The sequence below is a fragment of the Salvelinus namaycush genome, chromosome 11 (assembly GCF_016432855.1).
Source record: "Salvelinus namaycush isolate Seneca chromosome 11, SaNama_1.0, whole genome shotgun sequence".
NCBI lineage: Eukaryota > Metazoa > Chordata > Actinopteri > Salmoniformes > Salmonidae > Salvelinus > Salvelinus namaycush.
The window spans coordinates 30,024,667-30,040,676 of NC_052317.1; the positions used below are offsets into that span (position 1 = coordinate 30,024,667).

The 16,010-nt window shown below is 44.0% G+C and overlaps 1 protein-coding gene across 1 annotated transcript in view; it reads right to left on the bottom strand.

The window, feature by feature from the left end:
* LOC120055333 (phospholipase ABHD3-like) overlaps positions 1 to 16,010 on the bottom strand; it is a 47,217-nt gene that overhangs the window by 23,698 nt on the left and 7,509 nt on the right. The window contains exons 3-8 of the mRNA XM_039003207.1: positions 13,494 to 13,676; positions 12,042 to 12,087; positions 3,853 to 3,965; positions 3,128 to 3,301; positions 2,687 to 2,735; positions 1,516 to 1,681 (exon numbers count right to left, since the gene is read on the bottom strand). Coding sequence (XP_038859135.1) covers positions 1,516 to 1,681; positions 2,687 to 2,735; positions 3,128 to 3,301; positions 3,853 to 3,965; positions 12,042 to 12,087; positions 13,494 to 13,676 — 731 coding nt within the window. The remainder of the gene's footprint in view (positions 1 to 1,515; positions 1,682 to 2,686; positions 2,736 to 3,127; positions 3,302 to 3,852; positions 3,966 to 12,041; positions 12,088 to 13,493; positions 13,677 to 16,010) is intronic.

The following is a 16,010-nucleotide window of genomic DNA, read 5'->3' on the forward strand; positions in this document are numbered from 1 at the left end:
CACAAACAAAGCAGCACATTTCACTTTAGTGTCTAAACCTTTGACAAGATCATTAACAACTAAAGTGATTGCTGTAATAGTGCTTTGCCCATGCCTAAACCCTGATTGGTTTACATTCAAAATACATTTCTCAGATAAAAAAGAGCAAAGTTGTACAATTGGATCCAATTGGTCGGCCCCTGTGGATTTCTCGTTGTCTATTGCTACAAAGCATCCGGGACTTATTTTTCTGTAATTAGCCTAAAAGAAAAGCTTTAACTATCATTTCTCTCATCATACAGCAAGTTTCCCCTATCAGCATCCAGCCCAGTATCATTGTGAATAGGCTTAGAAGTTATTTCAAAGAGATAGCCTGCTGAAATAAAATGGTGATTAAATGCATCAATGATGGCATTTTTACCATAATGAGGCCAGTATTTGAATTAATTTGTTGTGACAGAGAAGAGGAAGTACAACCCTTCAGGGATTTGACAGTTTTCCAGAATTTAGCCGGGTTCCCATTACAATCCGAACGAGCGGTTACATAATGATCAGATTTAGCCTTTCTGATTTGTCTTACACAATGATTCCTCAGCTGCTTAAAAGCTTGCCAGTCCGAGCCTAAGCCTGTGTTCCTGGCCTTGACCCAAGCATTATATATTTTATGAATTACTTCTGATACTTCTTCTGATTCTGATTCCAGAGTGTACCAGGCATTCGACCTACCTTTAACCCTTGGTTTTATTATTATCCACAATAGTATTGAACACATCTGAAAAAAGGCTGAACGCTAAACCGGGTTCAGGTATAGATGAAACACAATCAAGATCACTAAAATAAATATAATGTAAAAAAGCCTGTTCACTGAAGTTGTTAAAGTTCCTCTTTGTGATGACACGAGGCTGAGATTTTTGTATTCTCACATCTGTAACACAAACAACTGGGCAATGGTCACTAATATCTTGGACGAAGACACCAGTAGAAACATATTTCTCTGGTGTATTCGTTAGAAAAAGATCAATCAGAGTTGACTTGAAGGATCTTTACACAGTGATCCTTACACAGGTTGGGCCGTGTAGGCTTGGTTACCATCTGGGTTAGGTTTAGATCATTACACATGTCTTTTAGATTTAATTTTAGATTGCATTTCCCAATCATAATTTAGGGCACCCATGATAATAACTTCTGATTTAGTAAAATAATACAACAAACTAGTTAACTCCTTGAGTGCACAAAAGTTAGCTGAGGGAGGACGGTAGACCACTATAACAGTTATGGATAGATTTTTCCCCAAAAAAGATGTCTTCTACATTGTGTCTTTGGCTGCATTGTCTTTCGGTATAGGCCTTGCTTATCAGCTATGTAATCAACATGAAGGGCCGGTGGTGGGCTATGTAACCAACATTGAGGGCCGGTGGTGGGCTATGTAACCAACATTGAGGGCCGGTGTTGGGCTATGTAACCAACATGGAGGGCCAGTGGTGGGCTTTGTAACCAAAATGGATGGCCAGTGGTGGGGTGTGATTGTGGACCCACCATGACTGGGAGAGAAGACGTCGTCTGCAGCGTTTAGACACAACATGGGCACCTGCACAGACTTGAGCCTGTGGATGGGACTGGCATCATGGTAGTAGTCATCATTGGTGGGGTAGCCAAACATTATAGACGTGAACCTCTCATCAAACTCACGGAGGGTCTTGGCCTGCAGGGGGGTTGGGATAAAGTCAAATTAAAAGGTGACATCCGGCAACAATACAGTGGCTTGCGAAACAACCCCCTTGGCATTTTTACTATTTTGTTGCCTTACAACCTGGAATTAAAATAGATTTTTGGGGGGGGTTGTATCATTTGATTTACACAACATGCCGACCACTTGAAGATGCAAAATACGTTTTATTGTGAAACAAACAAGAAATAAGACAACAAAACAGAAAACTTGAGCATGCATAACTATTCACCCCCCCAAAGTCAATACTTTGTAGAGCCAACTTTTGCAGCAATTACAGCTGCAAGCCTCTTGGGGTATGTCTCTATAAACTTGGCACATCTAGCCACTGGGATTTTTGCCCATTCTTCAAGGCAAAACTGCTCCAGCTCCTTCAAGTGGGATGGGTTCCACTGGTGTACAGCAGCCTTTAAGTCATACCACAGATTCTCAATTGGATTGAGGTCTGTGCTTTGATTAGGCCATTCCAAGACATGTAAATGTTTCCCCTTAAACCACTCAAGTGTTCTATTTTTCCTCAATAAAGTAGCTATCAGAAAAGTTAGTAAGGGAAAAAAAAAAAAAAACATAGATATACAGGCTAGAAATGTTATAGAAATTCTATTTTTTTGTGAAGCTTATATTCAATTGCCACTCCTTGTTGCACACAACAAGCTTCCATTCCCCTTGTCACGAGGGGATTTATGGCTGATTTAAGATTAAATTGTCAACCCTCTTATGGTCAACCCTATTACTTTATTTGGCTATTATTAGGCACTTACTATAGTCATTTTTTAAATTTTACCTCTTGAGATGGGAAATGTGTTTTTTATGAAGCTGAACATGTGCTCTTTATGACAGAGTGTAAACATTTTGTGAAATCAAACTTTTATTTGACCAAGTTACACTTCTCAAAGGCAGCAAATTGGTGGAACAACCCAGATGGGTTGCTTTTACTTTGATTGTATTAGAGGAGGTCATTAAAAAGGTTGTGCATTTTACCTTCATCACATGATCAATGTCGTAACTCTTCTCAAGCACAGATTTGTGTCTAGAGGAGAGAAAAACACAAGGAAGAAGGAAGTAGGTTTGCTTCAATGGGGAACATAGGGAAGCATGTGGGTTTGCTTCAATATCCATTGGCAATGTCCATTAAATGATTTGGGCCTGACAGTAGAGTACCGAGTGCTTAGCACTGTGACAACTGCTGCTGTAAAAAGGGATTTATAAAATACATTTGATTGATTGAGATAGGAAAATATCCCAAGAGAGAGAGAGAAAGAGAAAGAGCTTTTATCTGTTAGCTTTTAGAGCCCAACCTCAGGGGTCGCTAAAAGCTAACATCTAAAAGCTAAACAATGTAGCTCAGTGCAACTAAGAGCTAAGAGCTAATCTAGACAAATCCCCCAGTAGCCCGTCCAGCCTGCTACGGCGAACACCCACCTGTCCACGCCTGCCTGCAGGCAGCTGGTGAGGTAGGAGTTGAAGAGAAAGCGGTCCAGAGGCTTCTCCAGTGACGCTGTGCACTCAAACACATCCCAGCCTGCCGAGAACACAACCACGCCTTTCAGACATGTCTCTCTGCCCTTCCTCCCCAGGTAGTTCGCCAGCATCATCCTGGGATTAGAAAGACAGGGAGAGGGTAGGGGGAGAGGGGAGAGGGGGGAGGACGGTGGAGGGGAGAGAGGGTGGGGGAGAAGGGAGAGGGGAAACCCTCACTTAGGTAGGGGATTATAGCTATAATACCTCTTTTGACATGGTGTAAGTACTACTGAGAGACTGAGCCCCTTAATCAAATGAAAAGTGGTGTTTCTGACAGGGGAAAGGAGGAGGCTGCAAAATAAAATACAATACATAACCAACCCATGACAACATTTCTGCTGGTGAGCATTTACCTCAGTTTTTGAGATATCAATATTAACCTATAGATGGGACAACCAAGTACTTTCCAGGCTCTACATAAAAGGCAGTATCTTTAGACTAACTCCCACAGTTCAGTGAAGATATACTGTTGTATCCATACATACATGTATGTCCCGTTGACATCAATACGGTAGCCTACATCAACACATGATTCATATAGTCTGAGTAATGCTTGCAGCTCTCAGGATTTGGGCCATAGTGTCACTTCTATTGAAGTGAGAAAACATGAAGAGGCACCTACTAACCCGCCCATGGAGACCCCAGCAGCCATGAGAGGGGCGTCCTCATTTGTCCTCTGGATGTGTTCGATGACCGCCTCCAGGTCCTCTGTGTTGGCAGCACAGTATGTTCTGGGAGTCTGGTAGCACACAAAGATAAGAAGAGTTGACTCTGTGTGTGTGTGTGTGTGTGGTGTGTGCGTGTGTCATTTTTTACATTTACATTTGAGTCATTTAGCAGACGCTCTTATCCAGAGCGACTTACAGTAGAGTGCATACATTTTATTACATTTTTTTACATACTGAGACAAGGATATCCCTACCGGCCAAACCCTCCCTAACCCGGACGACGCTATGCCAATTGTGCGTCGCCCCACGGACCTCTCGGTTGCGGCCGGCTGCGACAGAGCCTGGGCGCGAACCCAGAGACTCTGGTGGCGCAGCTAGCACTGCGATGCAGTGCCCTAGACCACTGCGCCACCCGGGAGGTCATGTCCATGTCCCTTTTAGTGTTACAGCAGAGTTTTTCTGTTGATAGATTGACTTTCAACTGTAAGGAGGAAAGTACTGCAAAGTAAAACACACACACACACACACACACGCAAATATCACTGCGACCTCTGCATGTGCACACACTGTTCCGGCGATCTATATTCAGATGTGCAGAGAAATCATACTGTAAATGAATTACACACAAGCCTTCACACCCTCCCTCACACATGTGCACAAACACTGCTTGTGACTTGAAGGCCAAACACTCTCCATGATGCTATACAGTATATTCATCATGCTGGTATGATGGTAGAAAAATAAGCTCTGGTATTACAAATGGCTGACTCAGGGACAGGGGCTATTTAGAGTTAAAGTAGTAGCAAACACAGGAGGAGGTATACTGTAATAACATTTAAGCCTGCTGCTGGACAGCCTTTTTCAGCCAATGGCCTGTAGTATCTGTCCATCACAAGCACAATCGATTAATGCAAGCATTGTTCTATCACATTGAGTAAACAATCCACTGACAGTGAAATAACATCACAGACATGGAGAACAATAATGGACCAGTAAGGTTAGAGAAAAGAAAATGAGTAAAACACAAACTGAATTCAGACACTTGTTCAATCTAATCCTAGAACAGATAGGTGATAAAAAGAAGAGGCATCTCGATTTCTCGGGATAGGCAGGGTTGGGTCGGTTACTTTCTAAAAGGTAATCAAATCATATTTCATTTGTCACACGCACCGAATACCTTACAGTGAAATGTTTACTTACAAGCCCTTAACCAACAATGCAGTTTTCCAAAAAAAAAAAATAGATAACAGTAGCGAGGCTATATACAGGGGGAACCGGTACAGAGTCAATGTGCGGGGGTACAGGTTAGTCGAGGTAATTGAGGTAATATGTACATGTAGGTAGAGTTAAAGTGACTATGCATAGATAATAAACAGAGAGTAGCAGCAGAGTATAAGAGGAGGGGGGGGGGGACAATGCAAATAATCTGGGTAGCCATTTGATTAGCTGTTCAGGAGTATTATTGTGGGAGGAAGCTGTTAAGAAGCCTTTTGGACCTAGACTTTGCGCTCCGGTACCGCTTGTCGTGAGGTAGCAGAGAGAGCAGTCTATGACTGGGGTGGCTGGAGTCTTTGAACATTTTTATGGCCTTCCTTTGACACTGCCTGGTATAGAGGTCCTGGACGGGAGGAAGCTTGGCCCCAGTGTACTGGGCCGTACGCACTACCCTCTGTAGTGCCTTGCGGTCGGAGGCCGAGCAGTTGCCATACCAGGTAGTGAGGCAACCAGTCAGGATGCTCTCGATGGTGCAGCTGTAGAACCTTTCGTGGATCAATGGACCCATGCCAAATCTTTTCAGTCTCCTGAGGGGGAATAAGCTTAATCGTAACCTCTTCACGACTGTCATGGTGTGTTTGGACCATGATAGTTTGTTGGTGATGTGGACACCAAGGAACTTGAAGCTCTCAACCTGCTCCACTACAGCCCCGTTGATGAGAATGGGGGCGTGCTCGGTCCTCCTTTCCTGTAGTCCACAATCATCTCCTTTGTCTTGATCACGTTGCGCGAGAGGTTGCTATCCAGGCACCACACGTCCAGGTCTCTGACCTCCTCCCTATAGGCTGTCTCATCGTTGTCGGTGATCAGGCCTACCACTGTTGTGTTATCAGCAAACTTGAATATGGTCTTGGAGTCGTGCCTGGCCAGTCATGAGTGAACAGGGAGTACAGGAGGGGACTGAGTACGCACCCCTGAGGTGTCCCCATGTTGAGGATCAGCGTGGCAGATGTGTTGTTACCTACCCTTACCACCTGGGGGCGGCCCGTCAGGAAGTCCAGGATCCAGTTGAGGGGGGAGGTGTTTAGTCCCAGGGTCCTTAGCGTAGTGATGAGCTTTGATGGCACTATGGTGTTGAACGCTGAGCTGTAGTCAATGAATAGTATTCACACGTAGGTGTTCCTTTTGTCCAGGTTAGAAAGGGCAGTGTGGAGTTGAATAGAGATTGCATCATCTGTGGATTTGTTGGAAATTGGAGTGGGTCTAGGGTTTCTGGGATAATGGTGTTGATGTGAGCCATGACCAGCCTTTGAAAGCACTTCATGGCTACAGACGTGAGTGCTACGGGTCGGTAGTCATTTAGGCAGGTTACCTTAGTGTTATTGGGCACAGGGCCTATGGTGGTCTGCTTGAAATATGTTGGTATTACAGACTCAGTCAGGAACAGGTTGAAAATGTCAGTGAAGACACTTGCCAGTTGGTCAGTGTTTGCTCGGAGTACATGTCCTGGTAATCCGTCTGGCCCTGCGGCCTTGTGTGAATGTTGACCTGTTTAATAAAGGTCTTACTCACATTGGCTACGGAGAGCTCGATGACACAGTCATCCAGAACAGCTGATGCTCCCATGCAAGCTTCATTGTTGCTTGCCTCGAAGCGACCATAGAAGTAATTTAGCTCGTCTGGTAGGCTCGTGTCACTGGGCAGCTTGCGGCTGTGCATCCCTTTGTAGTCCGTAATAGTTTTGAAGCCCTGCCACATCCAACGAGCTTCGGAGCCGGTGTAGCACGATTCAATCTTAGTCCTGTATTGACGCTTTGCCTGTTTGATGGTTTGTCGCAGGGCATGGCGAGATTTCTTATAAGCATCCGTGTTAGAGTCCCACTCCTTGAAAGAGGCAGTTTTACCCTTTAGCTCAGTGCGGATGTTGCCTGTAATCCATGGCTTCTGGTTGGGGTATGTATGTATAGTCACTGTGGGGACGACGTCATCGATGCAGTTATTGATGAAGCCAGTGACTGATGTGGTGTATTCCTCAATGCCATCGGAAGAATCCCAGAACATATTCCAATCTGTGCTAGCAAAACAGTCCTGTAGCATAGCATCTGCATCATCTGACTACTTCTTTATCGACCGAGTCACTGGTACATCCTGCTTTAGTTTTTGCTTGTAAGCAGGAATCAGGAGTATATAATTATGGTCATATTTTCCAAATGGAGGGCGAGGAGGAGCTTTGTAAGCATCTCTTGTGTGGAGTAAAGGTAGTCTAGAGTCTTTTTCCCTCTGGTTGCACATTTAACATGCTGGTAGAAATGAAGTAAAACAGATTTAAGTTTTAAGTCCCCAGCCACTAGGAGCACCACCTCTGGATGAGCGTTTTCCTGTTTGTTTATGGCCTTATACAGCTCATTGAGTGTGGTCTTAGTGCCAGCATTGGTTTGTGGTGGTAAATAGACAGCTATGAAAAAATATAGATGAAAACTCTTGGTAAATAGTGTGGTTTACAGCTTATCATGAGATACTCTACCTTAGGCGAGCTAAACCTAGAGACTTTATTAATATTAGATTTTGTGCACCAGCTGTTGTTTACAAATATACACAGACCATCACCCCTTGTCTTACCAGAAGCAGCTTTTCTATCTTGCCTATGCAGCGTAAACCCTGCCAGGTGTATGTTATCCATGTTGTTGTTCAGCCACGACTCAGTGAAACATAAGATATTACAGTTTTTAATGTCCCATTGGTAGGATATTCGTGATTGTAGCTCATCTATTTTGTTATCCAATGAATGTACGTTGGCTAATAGGACTGATGGTAGAGGCAGATTACCCTCTCGCCGTCAGATCCTTACAAGGCACCCCAACCTACGTCCCCGTTATCTCCGTCTCTTTTTCATGTGAATGACGGGGATTTGGGCCTTGTCGGGTGTCTGAAGTAAATCCTTCGAGTCCGACTCGTCAGAGAAAAAAAATCTTCATCCAGTTAAATTTTTTATTGTTTTATTTCACCTTTATTTAACTAGGTAGGCTAGTTGAGAACAAGTTCTCATTTGAGGTGAGTAACCTCTGTCCTGATATCCAGAAGCTCTTTTCAGTCATAACGGTGGCAGATACATTATGTACAAAATAATGTCACGGCAGTCAAAAGGAGGAGACCTGGTATGCGTACATTCTCTTATTTATAAGAATGAACACAGTCCGGAGCCTCCAGCAACGATCCCCAGTCCGGAGCCTCCAGCGACGGTCCCCAGCTCGGGGCCTCCGGCGAGGGTCCCCGGTCCAGGGCCTCCGGCGATGATCCGCAGTCCAGAGCCTCCGGCCATGATCCACGGTCCGGATCTACGAAGGCGGAGGGATCAGTGTAAAGAGGGGGGGCGGCGTCCAGAACCAGAGCCGCCACCGAGGGTAGATTCCCACCCGGACCCTCCCCTATAAGTTCAGGTTTGCGGTCGGGAGTCCGCACCTTTGGGGGGGGGGGGGGGGGCTGGTACTGTCACGCCCTGACCTTAGTTATCTATATTTTCTTTATTATTTTGGTTAGGTCAGGGTGTGACTAGGGTGGGTATGCTAGATTTATCTTGGCTAGGGCTTTTGTATATCTAGGGGTTTTGTAGGTCTAGGTATATATGTCTATGGTGGCCTGATATGGTTCCCAATCAGAGGCAGCTGTTTATCGTTGTCTCTGATTGGGGACCATATTTAGGTAGCCATTTTCCTTTGGATATTTGTGGGTTCTTGTCTATGTGTAGTTGCCTGTTCAGCACTCATTTGTATAGCTTCACGGTTCATTTCGTTATTTTTGTTCAGTGTTCATTCTTATATTTAAGAAGAATGTACGCATACCACGCTGCGCCTTGGTCTCCTCCTTTTGACTGCCGTGACATACTTTTAGATTACTTTCCCCTTAAGAGTAATTTGAAGAAGACAATAATGTACGTTATCAATTGAACGACATCTATTGCAGGATAAAACAATGTAAAGTTTACAAAGCTGGCCATATGTGCTATGTTGTACCTAAAACCCACTGAAATAACAGTAATTATATTACATTGACTTAAAATAACCTTGAGGATGATGCAGGTTTTATAACCTCCCTGACATCACGATTTAACATGGCCTATTTCTCAGTCAGACATATCTTCTTTCTCTCTGGCTGCAAACTGGAACTACCAGTATCTTTCTTCATCAATATTCTTGCACAAAGTTCAGCCTGAATGTTTTTTCACAGCAGCCATATCCAGTTGCTGTGTCTTCATAACCTACATTCCAGTAAAGGACTTGAGTGGAGTAGGAAATCTACTGGTGCTTTTCCAATGAGACTTACCCCCGCACCAATGAGTGTTTGTTATTGTAAGCTCTAGTGTTATTGTGTTTCCATCAGGAGGGTGACACTAAAGACTAATCAACAACATCTGCATCATTCAAGACTTGCTTTGTGAGAAGATGTTAAAGTTCACAGTTAGCCATGGTTATGTAAATTCCAGCTGAAAAGTACCCAGGGCTTTGCCTTGGCCCCAAGAGCAGGTCCGCCGGAGCCTTGGCCCAATGAGACACGGATACTGGCCCACGTAGATAGAAACAGAAAGGTCTGAGCCTTTTTGGTAAAACACTGAGGTAAATCCTGTATGGAAATATGCCATGCTGGTAATGTTACAACAATAATAAAAACAGATTGAAACAATTTCCTCTTCAATGATACAGTAATAAAGTTGTCTCCTACAATACAGATACAATATAAAGTTCAAAGTCCAATAACCATCCATTGTAGTAATGTTACATATTACTATGAAATATGATGTGAATTAAATGGACCAACTAAAGCATTTATTGTATGTTAAATGCTTAGACTAACAAAGGTGGTTGGAGACCTGAAGAATTGCATTAGCTCCGAAAGGTAATGCTTAGACTAACTGAGCGGGCTACCACACTATTGTGGTGTGTGTGAGTGGGGGGTCAGTGTGGAGTTAGGGCAGTAGCCCTAGTTGTGGCCAAGCAGAGGGCACTTCACACAGCAGGACATTCATTCCAACACTGTGCCCTATTTAAACAATGGATGCCATTCACACTCAACTGGCTGCAGAGAAAACAGTCACAAAGGCGTATGGAAGTTTAGTCATTTACATAAAACTTCAGCACAATTCCTCAAAGCTAATGGAAGGATTGTAATTTCTTTCTTACAACCACGTTATGTAGTGCAATAGTTGTAATCATTCTTCACATATGCACATAGAGATCCTACTAAATTACTAGTATTCTAATTCCATGCGCGCACTACAGTATTGGCCCAGTTTGGCAACTGAGAATAGCCCTTTCAGATGAAAACCTGGCCTGGGGTTGTCGTTGTAATATTATAACTTGTGTGTGTGTTTGTGTGTGTGTTCTTGCTTGCGTGCATTTGTGTCTATGTGACTGCACATGTGAATACAACAAGGACAAGACACTAAACAACCCATTCATTCATTCTGAGAGCACAGATCTCAAAAGGGACATTGGACGAATTGTGTCCACATACTAGATTCCAATTGTGGATTGGCTGAGCTGTTTGGGTGACACTGGTACATAATATAATTACCCACTGGGCACAGACAAGTTCAATGTCTAGTTTTGATTTACCTTTGGTTGAGTTGTCAACTAACGTGAACTCAACGTGAAATCATGTCATTGGGATTGAGGTTAAAAGTTGGGTGAAAAAATATATAAAATGCGCTTGACTTTTTGCAAAACCAATCAGTTTTCCCACGTTGATTCAACGTCCACATAGATTTTTTGGGGTTGAAATGACGTGGAAACAACGTTGATTCAACCAGTTTTTGTCCATTGCATATGCACATTTTCTAACAAGTTAGCATCTCTTCAATAGCATTATAGTCCGTCCTCACTTCAATGAAGATTGATAGTAGAGTAAAGAGCTAATTGTTGGCTAAATATACATTTTTTATTTATTTCACCTTTATTTAACCAGGTAGGCTAGTTGAGAACAAGTTCTCATTTACAACTGCGACCTGGTCAAGATAAAGCAAAGCAGTTCGACACATACAACACAGAGTTACACATGGAATAAACAAACATATAGTCAATAATGCAGTAGAAAAAGTCTATATACAGTGTGTGCCAATGAGGTAAGATACGGGAGGTAAGGCAATAAATAGGCCATGGTGGCGAAGTAATTACAATATACCAATTAAACACTGGAGTGATAGATGTGCAGAAGACGAATGTGCAAGTAGAGATACTGGGGTGCAAAGGAGCAAGATAAATAAATAAAAACAGTATGGGGATGAGGTAGTTGGATGGCCAATTTACCGGTGAGCTGCTCTGACAGCTGGTGCTTAAAGCTAGTGAGGGAGGTAAGAGTCTCCAGCTTCAGTGATTATATATGAACGGAAATAGATTCAAAGATAAACCTTGTGGGTCTTCGTGAAGACAGGACAGGGAAAGCTCATTCTGCTCTACGGACCAGTGCTAGAATACACTATCTATCTGTCCACTTAATAATCCCTGCTATGTGATAACATCGTCTGTCTGCACACTGTCTGGACTAGGCTCCTTGTGGGTTACCCAATATACTATGGGTTACACATGCCACGTGTGACACAGACACAGACATGCTATGGGGTGCTGGGTGACACACTGAAGAATAGCTCCAGTCACAATGCAAGGGAAAGCATGCACTCTGCCAGAGACAAGTGCACAGGCATGTGGAGTAGAGTGCCAAAAGGATGTAGGGCCTATGTCGCTGTGTCATGTTGTGAGTGTTTGCATATCTGTGTAGATTCAGATGCCTTTTGATTGGACATGAAGATACATTTTGATTGTACAGAGTAATATAATCATTGAATCATTTTATGTTTTTGAATGCATGTCTGAATTGAAAACATAAGGCATACACGCAAAAATCCTTTTAAACTGTACTTTGTATGAATATTAGATTCTTACCAAGAGAGTTTCACCAGACACCCCTCTGTTGTTGAATACCGCACACCTGAAACACAACAAAAACATGCACTAAATAACCTTTTAAAATCCATTCATTGAATTGCATTCCTTGCATTAGTTTCACCAATTTACATTTTGTGTCATAATAATGTTCTAACTTCCAGGTGCATTCTCTTATAGGTGCATTCTCTTACAGGTGCACCAGGTGAACTGCCACCAAACAATGTTTAAACAAATGTACTTCACAGCAGTGAAAAGGGAATAAGGTGGAATATGTAAAGAAACCAGTGGAGGCTGCTATGGGGAGGACTGCTCATAATAATGTCTAGAACGGAGCAAATGGAACGGCATCAAACACATAGAAACCATGTGTTTGATACCATTCCACATCTAAGAGATATACATATCATTCCACATATCTAAGAGACTTGCTGTGAAAATTCAGCAGCAGGGTGGGGGCATGCTGTAGGTTGGGGTGTGGAAAGGGCAGGGGATGGTGTGACGCACATTCACTTCCTCCTGCATAGCCGAAGCTGGTTGGGCTAAGCTAAGCTGCAAAGCTTGTACCAGTAAGCTGTAATTCATTAAGCTTGCAGGACAGGGCCGGGGTGAGGGCCGGGGTGAGGGCAGGGGTGGAAAGATGCTGAGTTTGCCTGCTTGTCCCCCCTCCCTGCCCTGCTCCGTTTGCCTGCCCCCTCCCTCTCTTCTCTGCCCCCCCCTTCTCTTCCCTTCTCTTCTCTTCTCTGCCCCCCTCCCCCTCTTCTCTGCCCCCCTCCCCCACTTCTCTGCCCCCCTCCCCCACTTCTCTGCCCCCCCCCTTCCCCACTTCTCTGCCCCCCCCCTTCCCCACTTCTCTGCCCCCCCCTTCCCCACTTCTCTGCCCCCCCCTTCCCCACTTCTCTGCACCCCCCTTCCCCACTTCTCTGCACCCCCCTTCCCCACTTCTCTGCACCCCCCTTCCCCACTTCTCTGCACCCCCCTTCCCCACTTCTCTGCACCCCCCTTCCTCTTCTCTGCCCCCTCCCTCTGTTTGAAAGAATGAGTGCAGGGAACACAGAAGGGCCTTTTGGAGGATAAAAATCTGCCACTCAGCATCTCTTAGTGCTTGTGCAATATTCAGCTCTTTCTTTCCAAAGCAGGTCTGCACTGCTCTGCCTACTGAGAGCTTGGCTAGCCTCTCTTTCAGCAGCTGCTTACCTCAAGTAACCTTAATCCATTCATACAGTTTAACTCCTAACATATGCAATATCTTGGGACTTTCATTGCAAAGATAATGTATTTGAATTTGGACTATTGAACTGCAATGCACTAAAACAGATGAGCAAGAGTTGACTGTGCTTACAATATTCCTACAGGTTAAGGCATAGGACCAATCCACATTATTGAATTGAACAACCGTCTGAATGAATAAAAACTGTGCACTGTGCAATACTTGGAATCAGGACCACCCACCTATAACCCAGATCCCTGCTCTGCTGCACCATGTGGAGGATGTAGGACTCTCTGCTGGTACCGGTCAGGCCTGGAAGCAGCAGGACGGTGGGCCGTGTGGCCGCGTTGGGGTGGGAGGCGCTGTCATCGTTGTCGAACCAATCCAGAGAGATCTGTCCTCCATCTTCTGCTCTAATGAGCTCACTGCAAAGAGGGGGTCAGATATAACAGTCAGGGCAGAAAAAGACACCACTAAATTGCACACACACACTCTGCAAGTAGGCCTAGGTTCTACACTGCAGCTTCCTTACAATATGTTCAGTAAAGCGGAAGCTCATTGCACAGAATGCAGAAGAAATGACAAGGTTTTGTAAATACTCAACCTCCAAGGTTCTTACAGATTATGCTTTGTGATTTAAAAAAACGGAACTACAGAATCCATATAGGGACCAACAAGACAGTAAATATGACTTTTGTTAATAATTCTATACAGTAAAGTATTAGATTTCATATATATCCGGTATAGATTGCATTAGATAGAGTATAGTAGGTACACTGTATTGCTTTCTAACCAAACCTCAAATCAGGACACAGCAAAAAGGCATTGTTCTTTACTTAAAGGTCCCTCTTCAGTTACAGGTACAGCGATTACTACAGTGTGAACCCATCACTAACGTTACCTTTGCCAAAGGGAATGCAGTCTGGCACTAGTTGACAACCACTTAATTTATCTAGCAATCAGCCTCTCAGGCTTCGTTTACACAGGCAGCCCATTTCAGATCTTTTTCAAATTATTTGTCATATCTGATACCTATGATATTTTCTGTATTGTGTAAACAAACGAAAAACACATGGAAGCTGATCTTTTGACTTCAAATTTAAACTGCATCCATATGTGGATCTCAATCCTGATATAATTTGGATGATCCATACGCAACCTGTCTGGATGCTCAAATCCAGTTTTTTGTCCTGAATGGATTTTTTTGCACATCACCTGCACGTTACCATGACAACCACCCCCCAACCGTAAAGAAACAGTGACAGGAAATTAGCTTTGCATCTATGTGCTACTTCAGATGCTACATCAGTGTGAATGCGCAAATCTGATATGGGTCACCTGTAAAACTGAGGATGGACAGTGAGAAAAAAAGACCAGGCTACTCAGAAGCAGGGAAGGGCACGGATGGCGAAGAGGGAAGGGTGGTGGGGGGGTGGGGAGCTCGCTGCAGCAGCAGTGGATTCTTATGGAGAATCAATTTCTAGTTTCCACAAGTCTAGGCCGTCAGCTGAGGTCAACAAATCCCAGTGTAATCCATCTCACGCCACCAAGCCACCAAACGAGCGACCAGGCGACAACACCAACATGGCTGGCCCTGCGGCCCATGTACAGTATGTCTGTCTAATTGGAAGTGGAATGAAATTATAGAACCACACCAGCATTAAATATGTACTTAAAGGCCAGACTGGGGCAGCCACTGGGGTTGTAGGCCATGCACCAATCTGGAGCTAGCTGGTCAGAGCATGCACCAATCGGGAGCGAGCCCGACCCACCGAATAGGAGGACATCTCTTTCAAATCCAATCAAAAGTTTATTGGTTGCTTACACAGATTTGCAATATGTTACTTCAGGTGCAGCAAAATGCTTGTTTCTTTTTTTAATTTCACCTTTATTTAACCAGGTAGGCTAGTTGAGATCAAGTTCTAATTTACAACTGCGACCTGGACAAGATGAAGCAAAGCAGTGTGACACAAACACAGAGTTACACATGGAATAAACAAGCGTACAATCAATAACACAATAGAAAAAAAGGAAAGTCTATATACAGTGTGTGCAAATGGCGTGAGGTGGTAAGGAAATAAATAGGCCATCATTGCGAAGTAATTACAATTTTGCAAATTAACACTGGAATGATAGATGTGCAGATGATGTGCAAGTAGAAATAATGGTGTTCAAAAGAGCAGAAAAGTAAATAAAAACAATATGGGGATGAGGTAGGTAGATTGGGTGGGCTATTTACAGATAGGCTATGTACAGCTGCAGCGATCGGTTAGCTGCTCAGAGAGCTGATGTTTAAAGTTAGTGAGGGAAATATAAGTCTCCAGCTTCAGCGATTTTTGCAAATCGTTCCAGTCATTGGCAGCAGAGAACTGGAAGGAAAGGCGGCCAAAAGAGGTGTTGGCTTTGGGGATGACCAGTGAGATATACCTGCTGGAGCGCGTGATACGGGTGGGTGTTGCTATCGTGACCAGTGAGCTGAGATAAGGCAGAGCTTTACCTAGCAAAGACTTATAGATGACCTGGAGCCAGTGGGTCTGCTGACGAATATGTAGCAAGGGCCAGACGACTAGAGCATACAGGTCGCAGTGGTGGGTGGTATATGGGGCTTTGGTGACAAAACGGATAGCACTGTGATAGACCGCATCCAGTTTGCTGAGTAGAGTGTTGGAGGCTATTTTGTAAATGACATCGCCGAAGTCGAGGATCAGTAGGATAGTCAGTTTTACTAGGGTAAGTTTTGCGGCGTGAGTGAAGGAGGC